The sequence below is a fragment of the Aethalodelphis obliquidens genome, unplaced genomic scaffold (genome assembly GCF_003676395.1).
Source record: "Aethalodelphis obliquidens isolate GAN/ISIS:26980383/991018 unplaced genomic scaffold, ASM367639v1 scaffold29, whole genome shotgun sequence".
Lineage (NCBI taxonomy): Eukaryota > Metazoa > Chordata > Mammalia > Artiodactyla > Delphinidae > Aethalodelphis > Aethalodelphis obliquidens.
In genome coordinates this window covers 14122621-14148354 of record NW_020837973.1, presented here as the reverse complement: position 1 = coordinate 14148354, position 25734 = coordinate 14122621, and the positions used below count along the sequence as shown (strand labels likewise).

The following is a 25734-nucleotide window of genomic DNA, read 5'->3' as shown; positions in this document are numbered from 1 at the left end:
TTACACCCTAAAAGTTGCTTGTCCCCCTTCCTAGACAATCCCAGCCCCAGCCCCTGCCCTAGGAAACCTAGGAAAATGTGTCTTTTCTAGAGTTTCCTGTAAATGAAATCATACAGAATCTATTCTCCTGTGTCTAGCTTCTTTCACTCATCCAAACCACACATCACTCAATTATTCTTTTTCTGGTGAGTAGTATTCCACAGAATAGACAGCAATCTATTTACCCATTGATCCATTAAGAGACTCGGTTGTTACAGTAAAAACATGTCAACAACATTAAAAGACATCATCGAATGCAGTGTCCATTAGCCTACCAGCAGTAACGTGGCAACCATTTTAATTTTGTAGATTTTCTTCCCAGATGATTTTCTTGAAAAAAATTAGTTACAAAAATAATTTTTTACTTTTTGCATACAGCTATCATAAATATCGTTTCTATATAATGTTCATCATTTCCTTTAAAAACGATATACTGTTCTCACAAGTTCATTTGCTATATTGGACTTGTCTGATTGTAGGAGGAGAGCTAGATTTTTTTTTCTCTCTGAAAGTGTTGTTAAGAAAACACTGTAGTGAATATTTTACAAAACTTTCTTTCCTGTTGAGATTTTCCTCAGAACAAATCCCCAGTGTTGCAGTGAAGGGAGATTACACAGGAGATGGACTTTCTAAGGACATAGAAAGAAAAAAAGCATAGAGCTGGATAGACAGTAAGTTCCTAGACTTTGGGTTCATCAGGCCTGACTTTGACTCTTGGTTGTGTAACCCTGAGAAAGTTAAGTAACTTCTCTGAACATTATGAGATTATGTACGTATGTGGCCCAGCACAATGCTGCCCCACAATCTTGTTTTCCAAAAAGATGATACTAACTTATACTACCAGTGACCAGTGCAGATATACCTCACTTTCACCCATTTTATCATTCAGAAAGATTTTTGGTAATTTAATAGAAGCTATCTCATTTTCTTCAATTTGTGCATATTGGATTTCTAGGAAGGAAAACATTTCTCTGTGGATTTGCATTTCCTCTTACGAGAAGTGCCTATTTTATTTTCATTGCTCATGTGTCTCTTAATATAGCTATTGCTCCTTGCCTTACAATTTTTTTCTTTTAATTCTGTTTCCCTGTCTGTTGTTTTTGCCCTTTGTTTCTGGCTTTGTTTTTTTTCCTTGTAAAGAAATTAAACTCTTCACGTTTTAAAATCTCCAGTCATTTCCTTTTGCAGTTTCTATGGCTTCAAAGTGCTGTGTGGCTTCCGTCTTCACATCTCCTGTGGTCATTGTAACAATTATGGGTCCGAGTTCTCTTTGTAGCTTATGTTCATCAGTATAGCCAGCGATTCTGTCCTCAGTTGTGTGTGCACGCGTGTGTGCGGTGTGTGTGTGTTGGAGGGGGCTGTTTAGCTCTTTTTCTGACAAGAATATGGCTCCCAAATCAGAAGAGAAAATGAGCAAATCTTAGATCTGATTCAGAAGATGCCTGGCTTCAGCTTAGATACTTGTTGGGGACCAAAACCCCTGTAGGTGCCTGTTTATTTTTATTTTTCCCAAATCAGCATTATGTTAACTTCCATTTAGCATCCGGAGGCCAAAATAAGACTTGAAAAATCCTTTGGAGAAATGGAAAATAGCGATGTGATGACTTTCCAGGGAAGACAGATCTAGATCCACTCAGGTTTTCCATCAGCATCTCTTATAAAAGGAACAGTAGACTCTCCTATCTGTCCAGCCCCTGATAGAGAATTTCATTCCACCTACTGGGGTCCCTGCTGCATTTAAAATTAAGACAAGTCCCCAAAGTTTACACTAGAGGAGTCTCATGAAGTATCCCCCCCACCATTTTTTATGTGTAGGAAAATAATAAATGTTCCATTACATTTTGATGCATGTAGAAAAAGTATTTCTTTGTCACCATCATTAATGTGACTCTCTGGGGTAATTCTTTTGTGGCATGAATAGGAGTCTTGTATGTAAGGCAGGTATTTACTTTTATCTTACTGATTGGGTTATCTCTAAGTATTCTACAATTCTTTTTTAATGTCATGCTTTTCTTTTATGTGTACCTGTGTAAAGTCTTTATCATTTAAAAGTGAGGGGGCGGGACTTCCCTGGTGGCGCAGTGGTTAAGAATCTGCCTGCCAATGCAGGGGACACAGGTTTGAGCCCTGGTCCAGGAAGATCTCACTTGCCATGGAGCAACTAAGCCCATGCACCACAACTACTGAGCCTGCGCTGTAGAGCCTGCGAGCCACAACTACTGAGCCTGCGTGCCACAACTACTGAAGCCCATGTGCCTAGCTCCCGTGCTCCGCAACAAGAGAAGCCACTGCAATGAGAAACCCGCTTGCTGCAACTAGAGAAAGCCCGCGTGCAGTGACAAAGACCCAACGCGGCCAAAAATAAATGAATTAATTAATAAATTTTTTAAAAATCTTAAAAAAAAGTGAGGGGGCATACATCTATTTCTTGCTTTCTTGCCTTGAGAATAATACTTAATAACTTTACTGAGGAAGGAGTATTTTTCATTTTCTTTAGTATGAAAACAGATTAAAAATTAAATATTTTCTTCTAGATGGCAATGGAGGTAATGCAGTTTAGCAAGGCAGAAGTTCGGGAAGTTTTGAGGTTGCTTGCTGGTATATTGCATCTTGGGAACATAGAATTCATCACTGCTGGTGGAGCACAAGTTTCCTTCAAAACAGGTAAGATTGTTCCTCCCTCCTTTACTTCCTTGACTTCTGCCTCATAGGAAACATAGGTCTAAAATCCTTACCATCTGGTCTTTAACAGAAAAAATTTTTCGAGCCCTTGAATAAGAGCTACAGAGCTTTGTATCTGATGTGAACGGTCAGCTAATAAAGGGTCAAAGCATCTGACAAGTGATTACTGGCTGTGTTCTCATGTTTACTAAGAAAGAAGGACCGTGGGCCCGATAAGAGGAAATAGGAGCGACAAGAATCGGATGTAGGAGAAATGTTATGAATCAGGCATGAGTGTTGCCATAGCTATTCATGGTTATTGAAGGCTGCCATAGTGGAATGGTTTAAGACCATTAGTTTTCAAGCCAGAATAATTGGTTCATAGCCCAGCTCTGCCACAAGCTGTTTCCTTGGGTTACTTATCCCTTCAGTACTTGTGACTTCTCATCTGTGAAGTGCACGACAGAGATGTGTTGTCAAGATTGAGTTAATAGACACATAACAATATCAGTTATCATTTTCCTGGAGTGATTTATCTTTTAAACCTTTCTGATAGACGCAATGGACAAGGACATGGAGGCTGGGAATTGGATGAGTTGAAGTTAAAATTAGCCCTAGAGTTGCCTAGGGCTGCAGCCCTGTTGTTCTCAAACGTTTGCTCCCAGTGCCTCTTAATAACTTAAAAATCACAGAGAATTCCGAAGAGCTTTTGTTCCTGTGGGTCATATCTGTTGATGTTTACTGCATTAGAAATTAAAACAGAGGCAGTTTAAAAAAAATAAATTTGCTCTAAAATAACCATAATAAACCCATTGCCTATAATATAATAAATATCATCATTTTCTTTGAAAGACCATCTTCCAAAACAAACCAAAACAAATCAGTGAAGAGTGACATTGTCTAACGATTTTGTAAATTTTTACAATATCTGATGTAACAGAGGACAGCTGGATTCTCCTGCTTCTGCCTTCAGTTTGTTGGGCTACCTCATGTCATGTAGCCTCTGGAATATTCTTCTGTATACTGGTGAGGGAATGAGAGTGAAAAATCAAATAACATCTTAGTCTTATTATTGAAATAGTTATGACCTTGCAAACCTCTTGGGGGTCTTGGGGAACCCACCTCGGGGTCTTTGGACCATACTCGGTCCAAGCACCAGGTTCTTTGCTGTAAACCTAAGACTTATTAAAGGAGTGAATAACCTACCAGAAGAATGTGTGTCCTATAGGTCTTGCCTGAGGGACTTAGGAATATTCTCTGCTTTACTGTGTCTCGCTGTGGAGTTGGCTTTGCACCCATTCGGGGTCCCATGGCCTGTGTGTCCACGTTTGCCTTGTCCTTCCTCCCCAGCCTTGGGCAGGTCTGCAGAGTTACTTGGGCTGGACCCGGCACAGCTCACAGATGCCTTGACCCAGAGATCCATGTCCCTCCGGGGGGAGGAGATCCTGACGCCTCTCAACGTCCAACAGGTAGGCGTGTGGCCCTCAGAGCAACTTCTAAAGATGCTCCTGGGTCTGCAGATCTGTGGCTTTGATTCGAATAAGTAGCTGCAGTGAACCATTTGAATGAGTTTAGCTCAGGATCAAAATAAAGAAGACATCCACACTGAGGGGGGTACACAAAGGGGTTCAGTTGTCTTCTTAGAGACGGTGTAGCAGAGTCATTAGGAGAAAGGGGCCTGATGGACATTTCCCGAGTTTGAGTCTTGCCTCTTCGGCTTATTATATTTTGTTCTTGGGAAATTTATTCACGGTGCCTCAGTTTCCTCCTCTGTAAGACAAGGATAGTTATACCGAATTCATAGGATTCTAGTAAGGATGATAATAAAAATATATATGCTAAATGCTTCATGACTGGTGCAGAGTAAGAATTCCATAAACATTAGCTGTAATAATAATTATTTAATGAAAACAGTGCAACAGTACGTTGTATTACTTATTTTTGCTACTGCCTTGAGCCTCTAATATGCGCTAGCCCATCTCACAGCTGTTTCTTGACTGGGTAAGTAGAAACGCTAAGCATGCCAGGAAGAAAACTTTTATGTGTACAGAGTGAAATATGAGAAGGTGATAATGAGAGAGGTCAGGTCTTAATTATTGTTTGAAACCTGATAAAATTTGTAGCTGTGGGTTCAGATCCTTTCTTACAACTCAGTCTATAAAGTTGAATTCGAAAGCCTGACTTCAGGGACTTCTTGGTGACTCGTGCTGTAAAGTGAATAAGCAGGCTCCAGGTTACCCTTTCTTTAGACAGCTGTGTTATCCTAGACGGTATTGGCTTACTTGACATGGGGTGCATAGATGTTGAGTGAGTGTGTCTCCCGAGTGGGGCGGGGATGGACTTGCCTGTCTGGGCTGCCCGGGGTCATCTGGGCACCGTGGCCCTGTCTCCTCCCCCACAGGCAGCAGACAGCAGGGACTCCTTGGCCATGGCGCTTTACGCACGCTGCTTCGAGTGGGTGATCAAGAAGATCAACGGCAGGATCAAAGGCAAAGATGACTTCAAATCTGTCGGCATCCTTGACATCTTTGGATTTGAAAACTTTGAGGTATGCTTCCAGCGAGTGGGATGATCTTAAGCAAGCCTCTTGAAACAAACATTGATATGTTTCTCTGCAGATTTTTTTTTTTTTTTTGCGGTACGTGGGCCTCTCACTGTTGCGGCCTCTCCCATTGCGGAGCAGAGGCTCCGGACACGCAGGCTCAGCGGCCATGGCTCACGGGCCCAGCTGCTCCACGGCACGTGGGATCTTCCCGGACCGGTGCACGAACCCGTGTCCCCTGCAACGGCAGGCGGACTCCCAACCACTGCGCTACCAGGGAAGCCCTTTTTTTGCCTTTTTAAAAAAATGTTTTATTGGAGTATAGTCGATTTACAATGTTGTGTTAGTTTCTGCTGTAGAGCAAAGTGAATCAGTTATACATATACATCTATCCACTCTTTTTTAGATTCTTTTCCCATATAGGTCATTACAGAGTGTTGAGTGGTGTTCCCTGTGCTCTACAGTAGGTCCTTACTAGTTATCTGTTTTATATATAGTAGTGTGTACATGTCAATCCCAATCTCCCAATTTATCCTTCCCCTCCTTTCCCCCATGGTTACCATAAGACTGTTTTCTACATCTATGACTACTTCTGTTTTGTAGATAAGTTCATTTGTACCATTTTTTTTTAGATTCCACATATAAGTGATATCATATGGTATTTGTCTTTGACTTACTTCACTCAGTATGACAATCTCTAGGTCCATTCATGTTGCTGCAGATGGCATTATTTCATTTTTTTTTTTCTGGCTGAGTAATATTCTGTTGTATATATGTACCACGTCTTCTTTATCCATTCCTCTGTTGATGGACGTGTAGGTTGCTTCCATGTCCTGGCTATTATACATAGTGCTGCAGTGAACATTGGGGTGCATGTATCTTTTTGAATTATGGTCTTCTCTGGATATATGCACAGGAGTGGGACTGCAGGATCGTATGGTAGCTCTATTTTTAGTTTTTTAAGGAACCTCCATACCTTTCTCCATCGTGGCTTGTTTGGCCTTTTTATGTAATAGTCAGGGCTCTAAAGACACTTGTTGAATGGTTTCCTCCCTTAGGTGAATCACTTTGAGCAGTTCAATATAAACTATGCAAATGAGAAGCTTCAGGAGTATTTCAACAAGCATATCTTTTCTTTAGAACAACTGGAATATAGCAGGTAAGCACTCATCAATTCCATTTCAAATTTTTTAAGAAAATGAGCCCCTCCATTGGATAGTTTTGAAGCTATATTTGACTACAACCTGGCCCTTTTTAATCTTTGCACAGAGAAGGCTTAGTGTGGGAAGACATTGACTGGATAGACAATGGAGAATGCCTGGACTTGATTGAGAAGGTAACAGACTGTTGAAGAATTGGTAACAGTCCCAAGGGTGTCCAGCTGGGCTGATTCATATTTATGGGAACAAAACAGCTTGTACTAACACGCACATCAAAGATGTGAACGTTTAGAGCACAGTGGACTGTTTGGAAACATACATGTAAATGTGCAAGGTTGCATTTAAATACTTGGCTGTTTCAAATCCATTGTCTCGTTGAAGTCAATATTTTAAGAATCAACAGTGTGCAGATTGGCTTCCCATAGATTTTAAGTCGTCATCAAAACCTTTGCAGTTCCGATAGTGGATTGGCCAGTTGTAAAAGTTTTGTCCACCAAATTGCAGGGGGTTCAGTTTTTTTAGTGTGGAATGAACTAGATTTCTTAATAGTGTGTCTTTCTGAATTTTTCAATCTGAGAAGTTATTATGCCCTTTTGACCACTTACTTGATAGCGAGTAGAGAGGAAAGGAGCTGTAAAAATAAACAGAGCCAAAACCTTCTAATTCATATTTAACCTTTTTTCCCCTCTTCTAGAAACTTGGTCTCCTAGCCCTTATCAATGAAGAAAGCCATTTTCCTCAAGCCACAGACGGCACCTTATTGGAGAAGTTACACACTCAGCATGCTGTATGTCCAAACCTGCCAGTTCCTCCTTGTGTCTGAATAGCACATCTGTGGATTAAGATGTGACACGTGACAGATTTCGGTGCTGTTGACCCTACTGTGCCTCCCACAGTGAATTTTTTTTCCTCAAACGAAAGCTTTTCTCTGCTCTAACTAAATGGAAATAAGCCAAAGGCATAGATTGTAGGCTGCTTGTCAGAATATGCCCATGTTTAGCTAGTGTATAAAATTTAACATTTTTAACCTAATGTAATGACACAGACCAGAATTGCCTGGTTTTGATGAAGTGCATCACACGATGTGTCCTAAACCTCTGATAGGTCGTGGGGTTTGCAATTGTTTTCACTGTCAGTTATAGTTATACTGTCAGGAAATCAGTGAGTGAAATGAGGCATTTCTATTTGTTTTGTTTTTTCTTAGAATAACCACTTTTACGTGAAGCCCAGAGTTGCAGTCAACAATTTTGGAGTGAAACACTATGCTGGAGAGGTAACTCCCTTTTTTTTTTTTTAATTTATTTTATTGATGGATAATTGATTTACAATGTTGTGTTAATTTCTGCTGTACAGCAAAGTGATTCAGTTATTATGTTCTTTTTCCATTATGGTTTATCACAGGATATTGACTATATTTCTCTGTGCTATACAGTAGGACCTTGTTTATTCATTCTATATATAATAGTTTGCATCTGCTAATCCCAAACTTCCAATGCAACCCTCTCCCCCTCCCCCCTCCCCCCTCCCCTTTGGCAACCACAAGTCTGTCCTCTAAGTCTGTGAGTCTGTTTCTGTTTCGTAGATAAGTTCATTTGTGTCATATTTTAGATTCCACATATACGTGATATCATATGGTATTTGTCTTTCTCTTTGTGACCTCACTTAGTATGATAATCTCTGGGTCCATCCATGTTGCTGCAAATGGCATTATTTCATTCTTTTACTACAAATAGTTGAGTAGTATTCCATTGTATACATGTACCACATCTTCTTTATCCATTCCTCTGTCAATGAATGTCTAGTTTGCTTGCGTGTCTTGGCTATCGTAAATAGTGCTGCTGTGAACATAGGGGGTGCGTGTATCTTTTGAACTAGAATTTTGTCCGGATGTGTGCCCAGGAGTGGGATTGCTGGATCACATGGCAACTCTCTTGTTAGTTTTTTGAGGAACCTCCGTGCTGTTTTGTATAGTGGCTGCATCAGCCTAGTGTAGGAGGGTTCCCTTTTCTCCACACCCTTGGAGAGGTAACTTCTTAATCAAGACCCTTGCTGATACTTGCCCATTTGGTATTTAGAGAATAGTAATTTCAGAAGCCAATCATAAATATATTAAGCTAACATCTTGTCGTGGACCCAGCTTTTAAAGGGGATGCTTATGGCCCAAAGTGATTCTTTTGATCAGTTCCGCCTTCTCTTGTTTATTTTGGAAAACCAGGTGCAGTATGACGTGCGGGGCATCTTGGAGAAGAACAGAGATACCTTCAGGGATGATCTTCTCAACTTGCTGAGGGAAAGCCGGTGCGTCAGTCTTCTCCCCAAGATGTCAGACTGATGTTTGTGCGGATGCTTTTAATTCACGAATACAGAAAAAATTAATGTGTGGGCAATTGGTTTATCATCTTCTTCCCCGGGCAGTATTTCATCAAGAAAGTGATCCGAGAGATAGAAAATGGTACTAGTGGTAGTGACTACCATTTAATGAGGCAGCATTGGAATAGTAAATCTATCATGTTATGCAGGTGAGGAAATTAAGACTTACAGTGATTAAGTGACTTGCCCGAGATCCCTCAACTAGATTTGATCTGGTCTGCTTGGCCCAGGGACCTAAGATTTTAACCAGTATGACCTACTGTCTTCATAGCAAGCTTAGAGCTGTGCGTTAAATTGACTTCAGCCTCGGGTGTGTAGGGCCCTATGTCTCTCATTAGTGTGAGGGGTATCGAGAGAAATAAACAAGTATTATTCAGCTAAAGCGATAGATTAATTACCCATTCATTTATTCATTCATGAATTGTAAATTCACATCATTAAATCGGTAGTTAAGGAAAACATGCTGAAAGTTCTAGTGATTAGTTTAGCTATTTGTATGTATTAAACCAGGAGCCTTCCTATTTTTAGGAGCCTGTGTGAGAGAGAAAGGAGGAAAACAACCCTTGCCTTAAAGTTGTCAATACCTGTATCAGATCCAGTGTGAGTCTCTAACACACATATTTAATATCTAAGGAGGGAAAGCACAATTACTAAAAAGCTGGAATACTTTTAGAAATGAAAGTGTTAGGTGACCACCCTGTCACTTAGAATTGGGGTGAAGGGAACTCCTCTAAAGTGTCAGCTTAGAAGCTCAGGGTGGAAGTGTTTGATCTTTCAACTTGTTTTAACCCTCTTTTATGAGGATTCCCTAATTACAACCTTGTCAGCTATTTCTATTTTTAGATAAGTTTTCAGGCCTGTAAAAATGGCGATGTTTTAAAAATACCATAGCAGGTTACCTATCTCTCAAAGCAGATTTAAAGTGATACATTTAAATAAAAGCAGTGTCTTGAGGTTACCTGGAACATTTTGTTGTGAAAAAGAGCACAGGCCTGGAGACCCGCGAAATGGCCTTTCACTGGTTGCCGCTGTCATGACGTCAAGTGGTTGTGGAAGTGGGGTGAAGAACGTTGTTTCAGCCCCAGGTTTCTCTCTGTAGAAGGAGGGGCTTGGCCTATTTGCTGCACCTGCTCTCTTTTGCCTTTGGCATCTGTGACGTTTTAATGGGTAAAACTCCAAAGCACTCAAAGCACAGAGAAGTTCGAAGAGCGAGAATGAAACATCACCCTGGGATGCAAGTGAGAAAGGGTCAAACAGAAGAGAAGTGATGAGGGAAGTGCTGGCGTTGTCCCCCTGAGGGGCGTGGATGCCCGACCGCCTCATTCCTGGTCCCCACGAAGGCACCCCCCCCACACACACCCCACCCCGGTTTTATAGCCCAGAGCATCTTCCGTGCAAGGAAGATAAAAAAAAACTTCTGAGAAGCCTTTTACTCTCTCAGTAGTGGCAGTAGATTTTACAGAACTTTTAAATAATAATAACGACAAACTTCAGCACTTACGATGTGCCCACTTTCCAGATGAAAAAAACAGGCCTAGAGAGAGGCAAGCATCGTGTCTAAGTCACACAACTAGGAAGTGGCGGGGGGTGGGGGGCTCACTCCAGAGTTAGCATCTTTCCACCCGTTACCTGGTCGCATCTTCGTCACTCTGCAGTGCACGAGACAAACCCCTCCCTTCCACAGGGCGTGGAGGCTGCAGGAGCTCTGCAGAGCTCAGCGGTCCTAAGTGGCTTGTCGCCCTGAGTCATCTTCATCCCAATCCCCTTCTCTTCTGCAAGACTCTGGTGCTCCGAAGCGGCCACGTCTGTTTTCAGTGCCTAAAGCTCTTTGGGAGTGGTTGGTGTGAAATCTTTGGACACTGTCTTAGCTCTTCCAGGCCTTGGTGTGTTATTTTCAGTGGGGAAATGCGTTGTGATTACAGTAATCCAGCACCTAATAACCGGGTGTGCACCCCTCACGGCCCTCCTGCTCTCCGCTCACACAGATTCGACTTCATCTACGACCTCTTTGAACACGTTTCAAGCCGTACGAACCAGGATACCTTGAAATGTGGAAGCAAACATCGGCGGCCCACGGTCAGCTCGCAATTCAAGGTTAGTCTACGCCGCTGGCCTGGACGGATCCATCTTTATTGTGATTTTAAGAATTGAAAATAGGAAATGGGTATCTGTGAGGTCTATGAAAGTGTTTATTATTATTATTTTTTCTATCATCCTTTTAAACCAGTCAGGGATCTAGGAAGAAAATATACTTTTCCTTTTTTCTGAGCCAGATGAAAAAAAAAATGTAGATTTTTTTTTTGTCAAAAATAAAGAGCTACTTATTCTAAGCTTACGAAATAGTAAGTCTTCATAAGAAGGACTGTTTGGTCGTTTGGGATCACTCTGATTGGTATTTAAAGACTCATGTGCACATAAAGTATCTTTCTTCCTGTGTCTGGATTGTTTTTCTTTTTCCCAGGTATGTTTACAGTATCATAACTAGGAAGAATAACCAAGTGCATGGTTAAACAAGATCAGTGTCAGTTACCTTGTCCAGATGTCTAGAATTCAGGGAAAGTAAGAAACATTCTTACGTGCATTTTAAGTATGTAAGCCTTTTAGGTAGTTTAGAGGCAGATAACATGAAGACCATTTCTCTAACTTAATTGTTCTGCTTTACCCCCAAATCTTAGCATGAGGGGGAGCTGGAGGCATGTCAGTCAACAGACCTTTATTAAATTTGCCCTCTGGGAGGCTCTCTTCCATTTAGTTAATCAAAGTTGGATGCTTTCGAGGCGGTGGGCGAGTTCTGTGTTAAGGTCTGTTTACAGCATGGTTGGGGTGAGCTGGACCCACGGCACCACGGCTGACAGTGCTGGGCAGGTGTGACCCTTACAGGATACAATAATAATAATAGCTGCCATTTATTATACACCTTCTGTGTTCCAGTCATTGGGCTAATCACTTTATATATGCTACCTTGTTCACTTCTCCCATATTCTTAGAAGTATGTATTACTGTCCCCACTTTATAGATGAGGAAGCTGAGGTTTAGAGAAGGGAGGCTTGCTCAGTCCCTCTGAGGACTGAAGCTAGGATTTGAATTGAACCTGGGTCGGTCTGACTGTAAACGCTAGGCTCTTAATCATCCAGCGGCGTTGTTACATTGTCTTTTTCTAGGTCATTGTTGCCTGGAGTTGTCTTGGAAGGCTTTGTGGATGTTTGGGACTTAAATTGGACTAGGAATCACGGAAATGGAAGAGAGTGGGCAGGGCTTCCAGGCAGAGACAAAGGCAAGAGGCGGACTCCTGAGTCAGGAATGTGAGACCTGTTCCCAGAGGATGGGACACCTTGTAGGAAGTTAAATGGGTACCATACCAGCGTATGAAGGGCCATGAATTCCAGGACATTCTGTCATCTGTGAGAAATCCTCAAGCTTTCTGAGCACAGAAGTAACTAATCAATGTAGTAGACAACCTAGTTTCTTCAACAGTAAAATTGTAAGAAGAAAGAAACAGACAGATGGAGACGGAGGGAAAACCAACGGATTAAAATAGACTGAATAGATATAGCAACCAACTACACTACTACGGGGACCTTATTTGCATTCTGATTTCAAAGAATACGCTATTTAAAAATTATGAAATTCGAGACATGAGTATTTTAAAATGAACCTTGAGCTAGTTGCACCTTTTCGCATTGATATTAAGGAATTTGTGTTAAATCTTTTCAGGAATGATATTATGGTTACCTCTGCATGTTTTAAAGTTTTTAGCTTTTGATAATACATAGTGAAATATTGAGGAATGAAATAACACAGTGTCTGGGATTTGCTTCTCTACTAGAAGTGGGCGTGATGTGTACGGGGACAGGGATGAGATGAGGTGAGATGAGCCGACGGCCGAAGCTGATGATGGATACCCATCACATGCTCTGTCTGCTTTGGTAAATGTTAAAAAATCTTCACAATTAAAAAAGCTTAAAGAAAAGACAGTAGTATTACAGAAGATTGATCTGCCTGGTGATTTGAAGGAAGAATGAGAGATTTTAGCTCAGAGACCAGTGAGGTACCGGTATAAGCTGTCATTTTGATGGAAATAATTAAGAGGAACAACTTCAGTGGAGAGTGGATACTTCTCAGGTTTTCTGTATAAACATTGAACCATCCCAGGGTGTTTTTTTTGCTGGTTAACAGAACAGATTTTTTTCTTTTTTTTTTTTTTTTTAATGGTACTATGTCAAGGAAGTAATAAGTGAGTTTTGCATATGTAAAATAACTTCTATGACAATTATAATACCATTGTTTTATTAGAATGACATGATTAAAAATGAAAATGCTATTATTCCTCAGATTTATATTGTTTTCTTTTTCTTGTTCCTGATGAGTGCCTAGGGTGCTGAGAAATTTAAAGACATAATAAGAGACTAAATCAACATATACTTTTTCCTTTCTAATAGGACTCCCTGCATTCCTTAATGGCAACGCTAAGCTCCTCTAATCCTTTCTTTGTTCGCTGTATCAAGCCAAACATGCAGAAGGTAAGATTTACAACCAGACTGACACTGTCTTATTTAAGGACACCGCCTCCTGGTGTGGTGACTCAGAGATTTGGTTTCTCCAAAGTCCTTTCATTATAGATGGTTGGAAATGTATATGACATTATTATAACATAACATTCACTGGAAAAAAATCCCTTTGTCTTTTGGGCCCATTTGTCTGCTTTTGAACGATGCCATTATGCTTTAGAGAAATCTGGTTTAAAAGAAAACATCGTGAAGCCTTCGCATTTTTATTTTAAGCATTGGTTTGAAATTCTTGGGCAAGCTCCAGAATGGGATATACCTTTTTTGGAAGAAATGATTGGTGTGTTTTTTGTTGTGGTAGAGCTCTTTTTCATTTTATTTTCTTTTGCTTTATTGGTAAACATGACAGAGTGTCTGTATTCTAAGTAGTAATGATGGATTTTAAGGACTTTGACTCGTTGGTTGTAACTAACTAGAAGACCCCTGTCGTCGGAGGAGGTTTTTGTGTCTAGGCTGTTGGTTTTAGCTTTTTAATGCCATATCCCAATCAGAAACAATGTGAGTTTTATACAGAGAATCTATCTGAACAAAAAAGATTTAGTATTAGGTGAATGCAGCTGTTGAGTCTAAGGCTGAATGGGCAACTTGCCGTGAAGTGCTGTTAAAACACTGAAATTATTTTGATTTGGCAAACATCTGCTCTTAGTTACCCCTGTGAAGAAAGGAAATCCCCCAACAAAATAATAATGTCAAGGGCCTCTCATGTGGAAGAACTAGATGCTATCCTCATAAGGATTAAGGTAAGGAATCTGACCTGAACTGTTTCCCATGAGACTGTTAGGTTCCATAACGCCGCTGTCAATAACTTTGCTGATGCGAAATCTTATTTTTATTTTGTTTACCAGTCACCTCTGACTTCATATTACAGCGCTTCCTCACTTAGAGTTTAAGGGGTTTTTTATAAGAACCACAGTGTTGAATTCTGTCTTCTAGAAAGGCAAAACTCAATGAGGGGAGAATAATCCGTTTGGCTTGTTACCTCACTCTGAGGTGTGATGGGGAGAGTCTGGCATTTGTGGGGCGTAACGTAGCTGGGACTGGGGTTCTGTAGATCTGTGATGACTTCGTGTGCGTCGGTTCTGGTAGTTGACATAGTAACTCATCTTTCCATTTCTCAAATTTATAGTAAAATGTTTTAGGTTATCACAGAAAAACAGCAACTAAGGTAACCATACATAGCTTGTGTTGACATGATGTTGGAAATTAATAGTTAAACCATAACCATGTACCACGTCAGCTGGCTTCTATCCACCTGCCATGCTTTCTAAAACCCCAATGGGCAGGATCTACAAGATGATATAAGTGGGCTTTGCGTTTGGGGTCTACATTCACAGGAGCTGTGTAACCTCTGCCAGTGTTTCTTCCTTTTACGACAGGGGTAATAATACCATCACTTAAAGATGCATGTTTCCCCCCAATTTAAGGTCTTGGGTATTGAGATGCGTCTTGCAGCTTCTTGGCGAACCACAGGTTAAGTGGGAACTCTCTTCTCTCTTCTCAGTGGTGCAGTAATTGTGCAGTTTTACAGCCACTGGCACCTTAGATTCAGAGAAACGGAGGGGACCTGCCGGTGCTGATTTATAAGGATAGAAATTTGAAATTTAAAATCTCAGTCCTCCACGTTTTTGTTTTCTCTCTTGGATGGCACGGACTTAGTTTTTCCTTTAAATCGTAACCACTTTTGAAATTAGGCCTGCTGGAAAACACATCAACAGCCAGAATGTTGAAGAAATTGCCTCTTTTTGATGTTTATTTTTCCTTGCTGGGACTTGGTTGTGCCTAATTGCTTTGGTGTTTGCATTTTAAAAAATGACCCAAGCCCGGCTCTGGTTCCATTTCTGTTGGCTCACAGCCCTTTTCACCTCCTGACCCGTGGCAGGCACTGATTAATAACCTGCCAGCAGATGGGCTGAAGAAGACTTTGAAAAACGTCTTGGTGCCATTTTCAAGGCACCCAGCAAGTCAGACATGAGAACTGACTTGTCTGAGGCCTAAGATGTAGGTGTGGTATTAAGTGCGAAGGGGCTGATTAGACTATAGAAATAGTAAATTACAACTCGCTTAGCGTTCATTTAGTTCCATTGCAAATATTGGAGTGTTACTGGTGATGATATATGAAATATATGTAAACAACCCTTATTTAGAGTTTCCTACGACATTTCTTTTGTCCAAAGATAGATGCTTCTAGAAATCTCACAGGGAAAATCTTGCTTGCCTTTACCCAGAGATGGCGAATGTGTGTTTCCAGTCTTCACCTCATGCCCTCGTCAGGTCAGATGTTCATCACGGGGGCTTGAGAGGATGTATTCAGATGTACGTCTATGGAGGTGTTTTGTACAGCATTCAGGCATGTAGATCACGGATCTGGGCAGCTTCCAGAGGTTTCTTTTGGCAATTTTGTGAATTAAAATGGCTCTAAAGCCTGTGGCCTGGAGAACTGGGGCCTTAGAAAAAGTGGAGTAGCGGCTCGGTGCTTTTAGGAGCCTGTGCAGCACATCCATGGCTCCCGTGGTGGCCTGGCAAGTGTGTGCACACGGCCCCCTGGGCCCCAGGCCTGTGGTACAGGCCGCCTCCTCTCCTTGGCAAGTGTGTGAGACTCAGGATGGGCACTTGGGCCCCAAGCATCTAGAAATCCTTTTGTGGGAATATTATGGGTTTTCGTTATTTGGGATTTTTATGTTTTGCTTTGAAAAGCTGGTGTTAGCGGGGAGAACATAACTGACATGCTGGAACAGTTGTGTCAATTCAACTGTTATAGTATGTGGACTTTTTTCTTTTTGTGAACGATTTGTAGCTAATCTTGAGCGTTGCGAAGAAGACATTTCACTAACGTTGCTGAGAAGTCCTCCTGGCGCTAAGTTATGAAGAAAATAAAGGCATACCTCTTGGTAGGGGCCGGCCTGCAGCCAGTTCTTTGCCTCAGATGGCACTGAAGGATACAGTCCTCCCCTCGGCTTAGAACTTCCAGTTTACAAAGGGCAAGCTTCTCCACCAGACGGTTTCTGGTGGGTGACGTGGCCTCATAGCTTTTTTCTGCTGTGGTTTGCTTTAGACAGTAGTGTTTCTGGCCAGAAGTGCCCAAACCAACCCCAGGAGGTTTCTATATCGAAGAAAACCTGCTTTGCCTCCTGAGAATCTCTCCCCAAGGGTGTCCCGTGATCTCTGCCTTCTCTCCCTGCCTGGTGCAAATAACTTCTAGTCAGAGAAGTCTGTTATTAACATTCCTCAGAAAACCCCTGAGGAGCTGCAGGACAGGATGAAAGAAGGGGACAGAGCAGAGCCGTCGGGGCGTGAGAACTGGTTGCGCTTCCCGGCCCCGAGTGCGAGGCCGGGCCCACTTGCTGCAGGGGCAGAGCAGGGCTGTCATGTGCAGCGTGCCTGGCTGGCTCTCCTCTCTCTTCTTCTGTGGGTTGGATGTGAGAAGCTCTCGGGTTCTAGGGGGAAGCATCCTTGACTCCTGCAGGGTCATCTTTGAGCTTTGACCCAGCATCAGTGCATCCTCAAAGATTCTGTGAGGTCTTCTCCAAAAAGGCAGGATATGGGTGCCCTGAGTGGCCCTGACCCTGGGAGCTGCTGGGGGAAGGCTTCTAGCAGAGGTGGCTGCAGGGGGTCAGGTTCATCTAGGGGAAGAGTGAGGAAGAGGGGTGTCCGTGCCGAGGGGAGACCAGAGACCAGGCCTCCTAGGAGGGAAGCCGTGCAGTCTGTGCGCCGGACTGCAGTGGTATTTGCCGGAAAATGGAACATCGAGCAGGAGAGTGAAGCTGGAGACACAGGACTGGCCTGGCTGTGGGCGTCTTGTCTTAAAGCACTGTCTCCAGGCCCCGAGACGTGAGGACTGTGAAGCATGTCACACCGAAGTCGTCTTAAAGAGACTTCAGAGGAGGCCAGTGCTTTCCTGTTAAATGACTCCTGCTGACCTGTGTCCGTCTCTTTCATGGGGCCACTGCTGACACCAGACTAGGTCCCTCTTTTACACAAGGCTCAGGACCACACATGAAGTGAGGACGCTGTGCCGGCATTACGGAAACACGAGCCTTTTGTTTCCAGGGGCATCGTGATTTGATTAATGGCTTCACGAATCAAGCACATTTAATCCTGGGGACTCGTTTCGTGTGATCCAGGTGCTGCCTGCCATTTTTTTCCCTAGTTTTTTTTTTTTTTTAACAGAGGCCGAACATTTCTTTAAGTAATTCTGATGATACTGTGGCATATTTCCTACCTTGAATTATTTTTGTCCTATTTTATTCTTCCTAGATCTTTTTCTCTCATTTCATTCATCCTATTTCTCTTGAGCCTTACTGAAACTTTATTCCAATGACCCTTTACGTTTCTGTTTAGGCTTCGGTGTCTCTACCTCAGTGCTGTTTTCTGAATACGGTATTCCACAAATACGGAAGACCTTGACCAAGTACAACTTTGCAGGGCCTGCCTCTGCCATCTTTGTGCCCCGCTGTGTAGCTCAGCCAGCATCCAGACTGTCATATGTGCTCAGTAAACGTTGAATCAAATTGTTCATAAAAGGACACCATGGAGTTGCTCATGGTGTGTGAGTACTTGACTTTGCCAAAGATGAAGACTTAACGCACTATCTTGAATCCTTACTGCTATGCGTTCCATTTTGGTCTGTTTAATTGTTTTTGGATCATCTTCGATTTGTATAGTTGGAAGTTACCCTAGGGATACACCACTAGGTCAGTATTAGAGTGATGTCCTCACTGTGATCCAGTCTTTATGTTAATGTGTTATCTCTCCCTCTCCCAGCTGACCCCCTTCTCAGACATGGCGCCCCCCGGCCCCCCGCCAAACCTCCAGGGTTTGGAGCCCTTTTGGGACAGCCAAGCACAGCACTGGAGACTCATTCACAAACACTTTGAGTTGGGCTGGGTGCTCCATGCTCAAGCACTCAGATCTCTAAGTGGGGTCCCCCTAGGGAATGTGTTCCCTGCCATGATTGGGCCAGGAGGTCTGGATGTGCAAATCTGCCAGATAACAAGGGTTTAACCTAGAATGTTAAACACTGGATTTTAGCATTTTGATTGAACTTTCTGGAATTGTACATCATTCAGTCCAAACATCTATTACTGTATTGAATCGAAGACTCCCAGGGTGGTAAAGGGCACCATTATTTATACATCACTGTGGAAGCAGAAGCTCTACCTAGCTAACCAGGGCACGATGCCGTCTTATCTCCAGACGCTTGCTTTTTCATTTGCAAGAATGAAGTGGAGGTCATTCGTCCACCACAAATCCTTGCTTCACTGATAACACAGTTACACCTTGTCACGCTGTTTCCAGGCCTTTCTGCAGATAAAATAACTTTCTGTTTCACCGATGACTCTAGAGAGGAGTATTTAGACTACATTTAAAGGACAGCTGGACTCAGTATAAGTACTTCCAATAGTGCCTGTGATTTTCAAAGACAATGAAAAGCTGTGATGAAATCCATGCACATCCGTGTATGGAATTACAGCATGATGGTCAGCAAGTCACAGACACATTCAGGCAATTTGAGAGGGGAACATATTTGCGTTAAGAATTGATGAAATATGGTCGGTTTAACCCCTTTCAATGAGACACAAAAGGATCATCCTCCCTCTTCCTAAATAATTCCCAGGAACAGAGAATATACTCTTTCCTTACACCTAAAGGCACCCTGTTGTCTTTTTTAAACCTCTTACTATTTATGGGAAAGGTTGTACTTGTACTGAATGAAATCTGCATTTCCGCATCTTCCATTCACTGGTTTTCATCAGTGCATAGGTGGCCCTGCTCCACTCCCGCTGAGACATGGGGTGCAAGGTGCCCTGGGTCTAGCGAGCTCTGATACACAGAGGCCCCGCCCATGTGGGAAGGCTATTGCTCAGGTGCAGGGCCCCTGAAGCATTGGGATGAAATCGAAATAGATCAAAGGTGTGTGACTGGGTATCTGTCCAGCCTCTTGTCACTGAGCAGTTGTGTGACCTTGGGATTGTTTCCTTTTCTCCAAAGTGTGTAAAGTAATGGTGCCTGCTTAGGGGAGCAGTTGTAGGTATTAAATGAGGTAACAGGGACATGAAACAGCTACACTGCACTGTATGAAGCAGTCCATACTTGCGTTACGTGTTTGGGTTGGAAAATACGCTCACTTCATCCTCACAAGGTTAACCCCCAGTTTAAGCTGAATCGAGGAAAAGCTAAGACTACTGCCAGACCTTTTCCTTTTTGAGTTTAGTTTTAAATCTCATACCCTTGGCAGATTGTTGTAACGAGCTGCTGCTTTTTTTTTCCTTTTTCTTTTTTTAAATCTCCTTTAGTCTTTTCTTTCCAGTATGCGGGCCTCTCACTGTTGTGGTCTCTCCCGTTGCGGAGCACAGGCTCCGGACGCGCAGGCTCAGCGGCCACGGCTCACGGGCGCAGCCGCTCCGCGGCATGTGGGATCTTCCCGGACCGGGGCACGAACCCGTGTCCCCTGCATCGGCAGGCGGACTCTCAACCACTGCGCCACCAGGGAAGCCCTCCTTTAGTCTTTGACATGGTTATGGGATGAACATTTTAATTTCATTTTTTTTAAAAAAACTAATAGACCATCTTTTGTAGAATATTTTAAAATTTACAGAAAATTTGAGCATAGAGTGCAGACAGTTCCCGTATCACTCTCCCCTCCAACACACACACACACACTTTCCCCTATTATTCACATCTTGCGTTAGTGTGGTACATGTGTTATCATTAGTGAACCAGTATTGCTCTATTATTATTAAAATCCGAAGTTGACATTAAAGTTCACCGTGTCGTATGATTGAGTTTTGACAAATGATACCATTGCGATGTGTCAGAGTGCTAAACGTTCGTAGTCTGTTCACAACACAGTGAACGTTTTTTTCAAGTAAAATTTTTTAAGAATAGGATGGTTTCTGGTTGCCTGGCCGAAGGGTGAAGATTGAGAATGAAGTTTCTAGGGCACACAATCTGAATGACGCTGCTTCATAGAGAAGAGACTGGTGAAAAAGTGGGGGAGGAGAGAGCGCATAGGAGAACCGGGAGCGAGGAGTTTTTAGAACTATCTGGACTGTCAGACTCTCAGTCCTCCCCAAATATACTTAGTCTTAACAGCCTTGGGAGATGATTCCACTTGCTCTGCATCCTTGCTGGAAAATGCCCACTTGGCATTCAGTAACCTTCCATAATTCTTCCTGGCTTTCTGACTGCCACTCCTGTGGCCTCTTCTGTAACTGGAGCATTCTTTGCCAGCTTCTTTGACTTTTGAGAACATCACCTACCCACAACCTAAAAAAAAAAGGCAGCTCTGCCTTTCCAGGAAATTTTAGTAGAGGAAGCATTAAAGCTACCATTCTTCTCGCTAAACAAAACAATCCCGCTAAACCCCTCAGTGGTCACTTGAATCCTGTTTACCGAGTTGTCATGGCAACTATTCAGGAGTGCTATGCAAAGACCAGGATAAAAAGCCAGAAATGAAACTGGGCTCAAGGGAGGGGTGTTGTTCTCAGGGTGGACTTTCCAAGATCACAACTAAATTGCTTGGTTTTGTCCTGGGGCGTTTTTCCTTTTGAATATTAGTCATCTTTGAAAATTCAGGGTCTTTGCACCTTCAAATGACTTTGCACGTTTGTTGGTGCATGCAAGGTGATTCCTTTACTCCGACGGTCAAAAGTATCTTCGGCAGTTGCTATCCCGCCAGCCTCACCAGGCTGGACTTCTTTCAGAAGAATCAGGAATTAAGCAAGCAGAGCCCAAGACACCACATAAAAGACTGGGAACAGCAGTGAGCTGAAGAAAGCCCGTTTTTGTGTCTGTCGGCTCAGATGCTTGTAGCCCGGACTGCTAAAGATGCAGCCATTTACAGTGGACAAAAGCTGAAGGGGGCAAAAGAAACCCAAGGTAGGGGTTTTTCTCTTATTTGCACTGCTTAAAAGTTTCACAGTGATCGCAGTACTGTAGACTTTTGTAGAGGAGTTTTTTAAGCCTGAGGAAAACAGGTTTTTGCCGTCTCTCTGAGTACCGGAAGTGTTTAGTTTCTAAACAAATGGGTAAGTGCTGATTTTGATTGCATGTACAAGTTTGAACTACTAATGCTTTGTAAAAACAAAAGACATAACCTCTTGGATAAGGCATTGATAACGCAATATATTTTTTGATACGGAATTCATCTTGTGTAGGGAAAATCATGTTTAATATTAGGTTGCACGGCGAAATGGTGAGTGGTCGTTTCTTTTGTTTGAATTTGTTATGTCAAAGAATTTCCCTTTAAAAAATTATATGCTACGGTTTTGCAGCTTTTTCTTGCCCTGTGCTTTATACCAACCTTTAAAGAAATCTGCACAAGAATCGGCATCTTTATAAGTTGTATTATAAACTGGTTGATACACAAGTATGGAACTGGGAAAAGTTACAGGAATTGAATGGTGATTTGTTTAATATCATGTGCTTGTTTCACACAAGCATAAACTTGCCGATATTTTGCAATCTGCTCGGGAGAAACCTGATGAGACACATTTTGCTGAGATCCTCTGGTTCCCCAGAGTAGAAGTCCCTGAAGAAAGAACATAATAAAGAACGTCTGAAATGCTAATCTCTGCTTCTGCTGCCACTTGAATGTGTTCAGCTGATTTCTATTCAGTTGCTAAAAGTGCCCTTTAAGGGAATAAGTGTTTTAAATGTGAAGGTGGTCTTTCATATTAAATTGAGTTACATTTAAAAGAAACGAATAATAATGTGGCTGCCTGCCACTTAGCCAAATCTGCTTTCCCCGAAATAAATTTCTAGTGCCAAGGGAAAACTGAATGTTAGAACATTTTATTTTTACCATCAGTTTTTTCAATCTTAAGGGTAATTAATCTGACATAAAATTAATAGCCATCATAAGAGAAAGACGAAGTGTAAGTCATCTTCAGGAAAGTACCACATATTTCTGACTCTTTCATCGTGTGGTACTTCTGGGTTTTCTCAACTGTGTTTCTGTGCTTAAACATATAGATCCGCAGTTCCAGAATCCTATTGTTCTTTGCAGTGAGGGAATACATCCACTCTCAGATGAGTAATATTTCACTCTCTCTGATGAGCACCATGGCATGGTGAAGGGTATGTTTGCAAAGGCACCCCAGACTGCCCTGCTTGCTTCCCACCTAGGAGGTGGCATCTGCCACGATGGGTAAATATTTTCCCTGCACCCACTGTGAAGGGTAGCCACACCACCTCCCTGCAGCCCTCTGGCTGTACATTTTTTGGCTTATCTTGATGAACTTCTAGAATAGCATCCAGTCAGAACAGCAGCCCAGTCCAACATTTGAGCCATTCCCAGTCCCAGACCACCTAGCAGTCATAGGCAAACTGCGATCTTGTGTGTGTGTGTGTGTGTGTGTGTGTGTGTGTGTGTGTGTGTGTGTGTTTTCTAGCCTAAGTGGCTCCGTATTAATGTTTTTGCCGGCAGCCCCCTTAATGTGAGATTTCTGTTTGTGACTTTGCTGTAAAACTCACCACTGCTCACCCAGCATCTGTACGAAGGATCGATTCTAAAAGCTGCATTTCCCCTCAATGACTGGAGCAAAGGGTCCGGGTTTTGGAGACCAGAGAATGGGTACTGGGGGAAGATTGCAGTGGGGTGCTTGGGCTCTGAGTCTGAATGTCCCTGGCTTTTCTCAGACTTGGAGAAAGCTCTCTGCCTTCACCCTCTCGCCAGCATTTCCCTGTGTTGGCCTTTGACCCTGGGGAGTTCCCCTGTTCCTTCCTCAGGCCAGCTCTTTCCCTTATACTCAAAAATACTACTACAGTGAATAGTAGCTATTTATTAAACATCATTACAATAGTTACTGGGTTTTGCCTGCATCCCTCCCCAGTATAAAGGCAATACTTATTGCTTATAAAAGATTTGGAAAATATGCAAAATACAAAGAAAAAAACTCTTTAATTTACAGTTACCTATAATTTTACTACCAAGAGACAATCCTGCTTACATTTTGTTGTATATATACCTTTTCCTTTAAATTGGGATCATAGTCTACCTCAATTATGTAACTTACTTTTTTTTAATCAATATTTTCTATTGAAGTGTAGTTGATTTACAGTGTTGTATTAATTTCTGCTGTACAGCAAAGTGATTCAGTTATACACATGTATACATTCTTTTTCATATTCTTTTCCATTATGGTTTATCACAGGATATTGAATATAGTTCTCTGTGCTATACAGTAGGACCTTGTTTATGCATTCTATATATAAAAGCTTACATCTGCTAACCCCAACTTCCCACTCCACCCTTCCCCAAACCCCCTCCCTGTTGGCAAACACCAGTCTGTTCTCTATGTCTGTGATTCTGTTTCTGTTTCATAGAAAGGTTCATTTGTGTCATATCTTAGATTCCACATAAAAGTGATATGGTATTTGTCTTTCTCTTTCTGCTTTACTTCACTTAGTATGATAATCTCTAGTTGCATCCATGTTGCTGCCAATGGCATTATTTTGTTCTTTTTTATGGCTGAGTAGTATTCCATTGTATATATACACTGCATCTTCTTTATTCATTCATCTGTCAGTGGACATTTAAGTTGTTGCTGTGTCTTAGCTATTGTTAACAGTGCTGCTATTAACGTAGGGGTAATAGCAGCAGAACGTAGGGGTGCGTGTATCTTTTTGAATTATAGTTTTGTCTGGACATATGCCTGGGAGTGGAATTGCTGGATCATATGGTAATTCTGTTTTTATTAACATATCTTAAAGCATTCCTGTGCTTTTTTTCATGACTGTATACACTTGTCAGTGGCTGTGCTTTAAGTCAAATTTCTGTTATTGGATTATTTCCTTTATTATTGTAAACAGTGCTGCTTACTGTATTATTCATGTGTGTAAATATTTGTGCTCATTTAAGGCTGTTTCCTTAAGGTAAATTCTCAGAAGTTTATTTGCTAAAATCAGAGTATGCACATTGTTATGACTTTGATGTATACATACACACATGGACAGCTTGGCCTTCATTAAGGCCAACAACAGGAAAAGTTTTTGCAATGTATAACAGGGGATTCAGAGCCTTACTATATAAAGAGCCCTCACAAATCAATAAGAAAATAACAAATATTTTAGTAGAAAAATGGAAAAAAACACTTGAACAAGAAATTTGCAAAAGGTGTAATACAAATGAAAAATAACCTGACAACGTCAATAGTATAATCAAAGAAATAAAACTTAAAATAGTGAGATAGTCTTGCCAATGTGAAGATTGGATGAGTTTTTGGTTTTCCGTTTTCAATAACATGTTTCAGGGGTCTGTGAATATTTGAGGAAACTCCCATTCATGTACTTTGCCACTGGGAGTTTAAATTGTTGCAGCCTTTCCGAAGGACAGTCTCATCCTGTCTTCCTGATTTAACTTTTCTTGCCTCCCCTGGGACCATAGTCCATCAGTTTTTCTCCCTTGGGCTGTAAAGGGTTCCTTCTCCCAGGATCCTATCTCCTTGCTGATACTTTCATTGTATTTAAATATATGTATGTATTTATTTATGTAAAAGAAAGGGGAGGTGGGAGTGAATAGGAACTTGACCGGGTTCCCCTTAGAGCAGTCTTCTTTTCACTGCTGAACATTTCTAAAAAGAGTCCGTACCTGTTTTCTTACTTCTGAGGCTATGCCATCCAAGCCGCCTCTGCCTCTCTCCTGCTGAAAGCTTCCAGGTAGAGTTTTTCTTTGCCCTGCCCTCCTAATCTCCACCTCCCACCCCCAGGGCCGTGGCATCACCTGCCACCTCCTCCTTCCTGGCATTTCTCTGACCAAGCCTCCTCCCCCCTTCCTTTGCCCTCCCCCTCCCTCTCTTGACTGGTTCCCTGGGTGCTGCCCTCACCTCCTCACCTGTGCTGTTCCCAAAGAAACGCTCACTTCTCTCCTTCTGCTCTCAGCCCAGGTGAGTACCTTTCTGCTGTGTTTTCCCAGCCCGAAACCCTCCTCTAAGCTTTGGCCTCATAGCCCAGCTTTGTAACCTACTTTTTTCCTGGGTCTGTGCTTGGCCAGCACTTCAAACTGAAATGTGTCCATGATTAAATTTCACATCCTTTTCCTTCCACCTCCTTGTTTAACTTTTTTTAAATTTATCGGGTTAGGGCAGAGTGTCTCAACCTTGGCACTGTTGACGTTTTGGACAGGACATTTCTTTGCTGAGGGGCACTGTCCTGTGCGTTATAGGACGTGTAGCAACAGCCCTGCCTTCTCCCCATAGATGCCAGTCCCACCCCCCCTCCCCCAAATGTCCCCCAGAGGGCGAAGTTGCCCCTGGTTGGAAGTCACTGGGTTAAGGTGTCAACGCTGATTATTTCTTGGGTTTATCCTTATTTTTCCGTTGCTCTTGGTAAAAAATGGCATCTACAACTTAATTTTTATTATAGCACTTGTTATGGCTTTGAACTTTGTTTTAACTGA

At 42.2% G+C, this 25734-nt stretch overlaps 1 protein-coding gene across 3 annotated transcripts in view; it reads left to right on the top strand.

Annotated features, from left to right (window-relative positions):
- The window catches only part of MYO10 (myosin X), a 215532-nt gene that overhangs the window by 130891 nt on the left and 58907 nt on the right, over positions 1-25734 (top strand). For all 3 annotated transcript variants that reach the window (XM_027125358.1, XM_027125356.1, XM_027125357.1), the window contains 10 exons: positions 2574-2703; positions 4051-4169; positions 5102-5248; positions 6301-6401; positions 6512-6578; positions 7097-7189; positions 7607-7675; positions 8618-8700; positions 10758-10866; positions 13212-13292. In XM_027125358.1, the coding sequence (XP_026981159.1) occupies positions 2574-2703; positions 4051-4169; positions 5102-5248; positions 6301-6401; positions 6512-6578; positions 7097-7189; positions 7607-7675; positions 8618-8700; positions 10758-10866; positions 13212-13292 (999 nt within the window). The remainder of the gene's footprint in view (positions 1-2573; positions 2704-4050; positions 4170-5101; positions 5249-6300; positions 6402-6511; positions 6579-7096; positions 7190-7606; positions 7676-8617; positions 8701-10757; positions 10867-13211; positions 13293-25734) is intronic.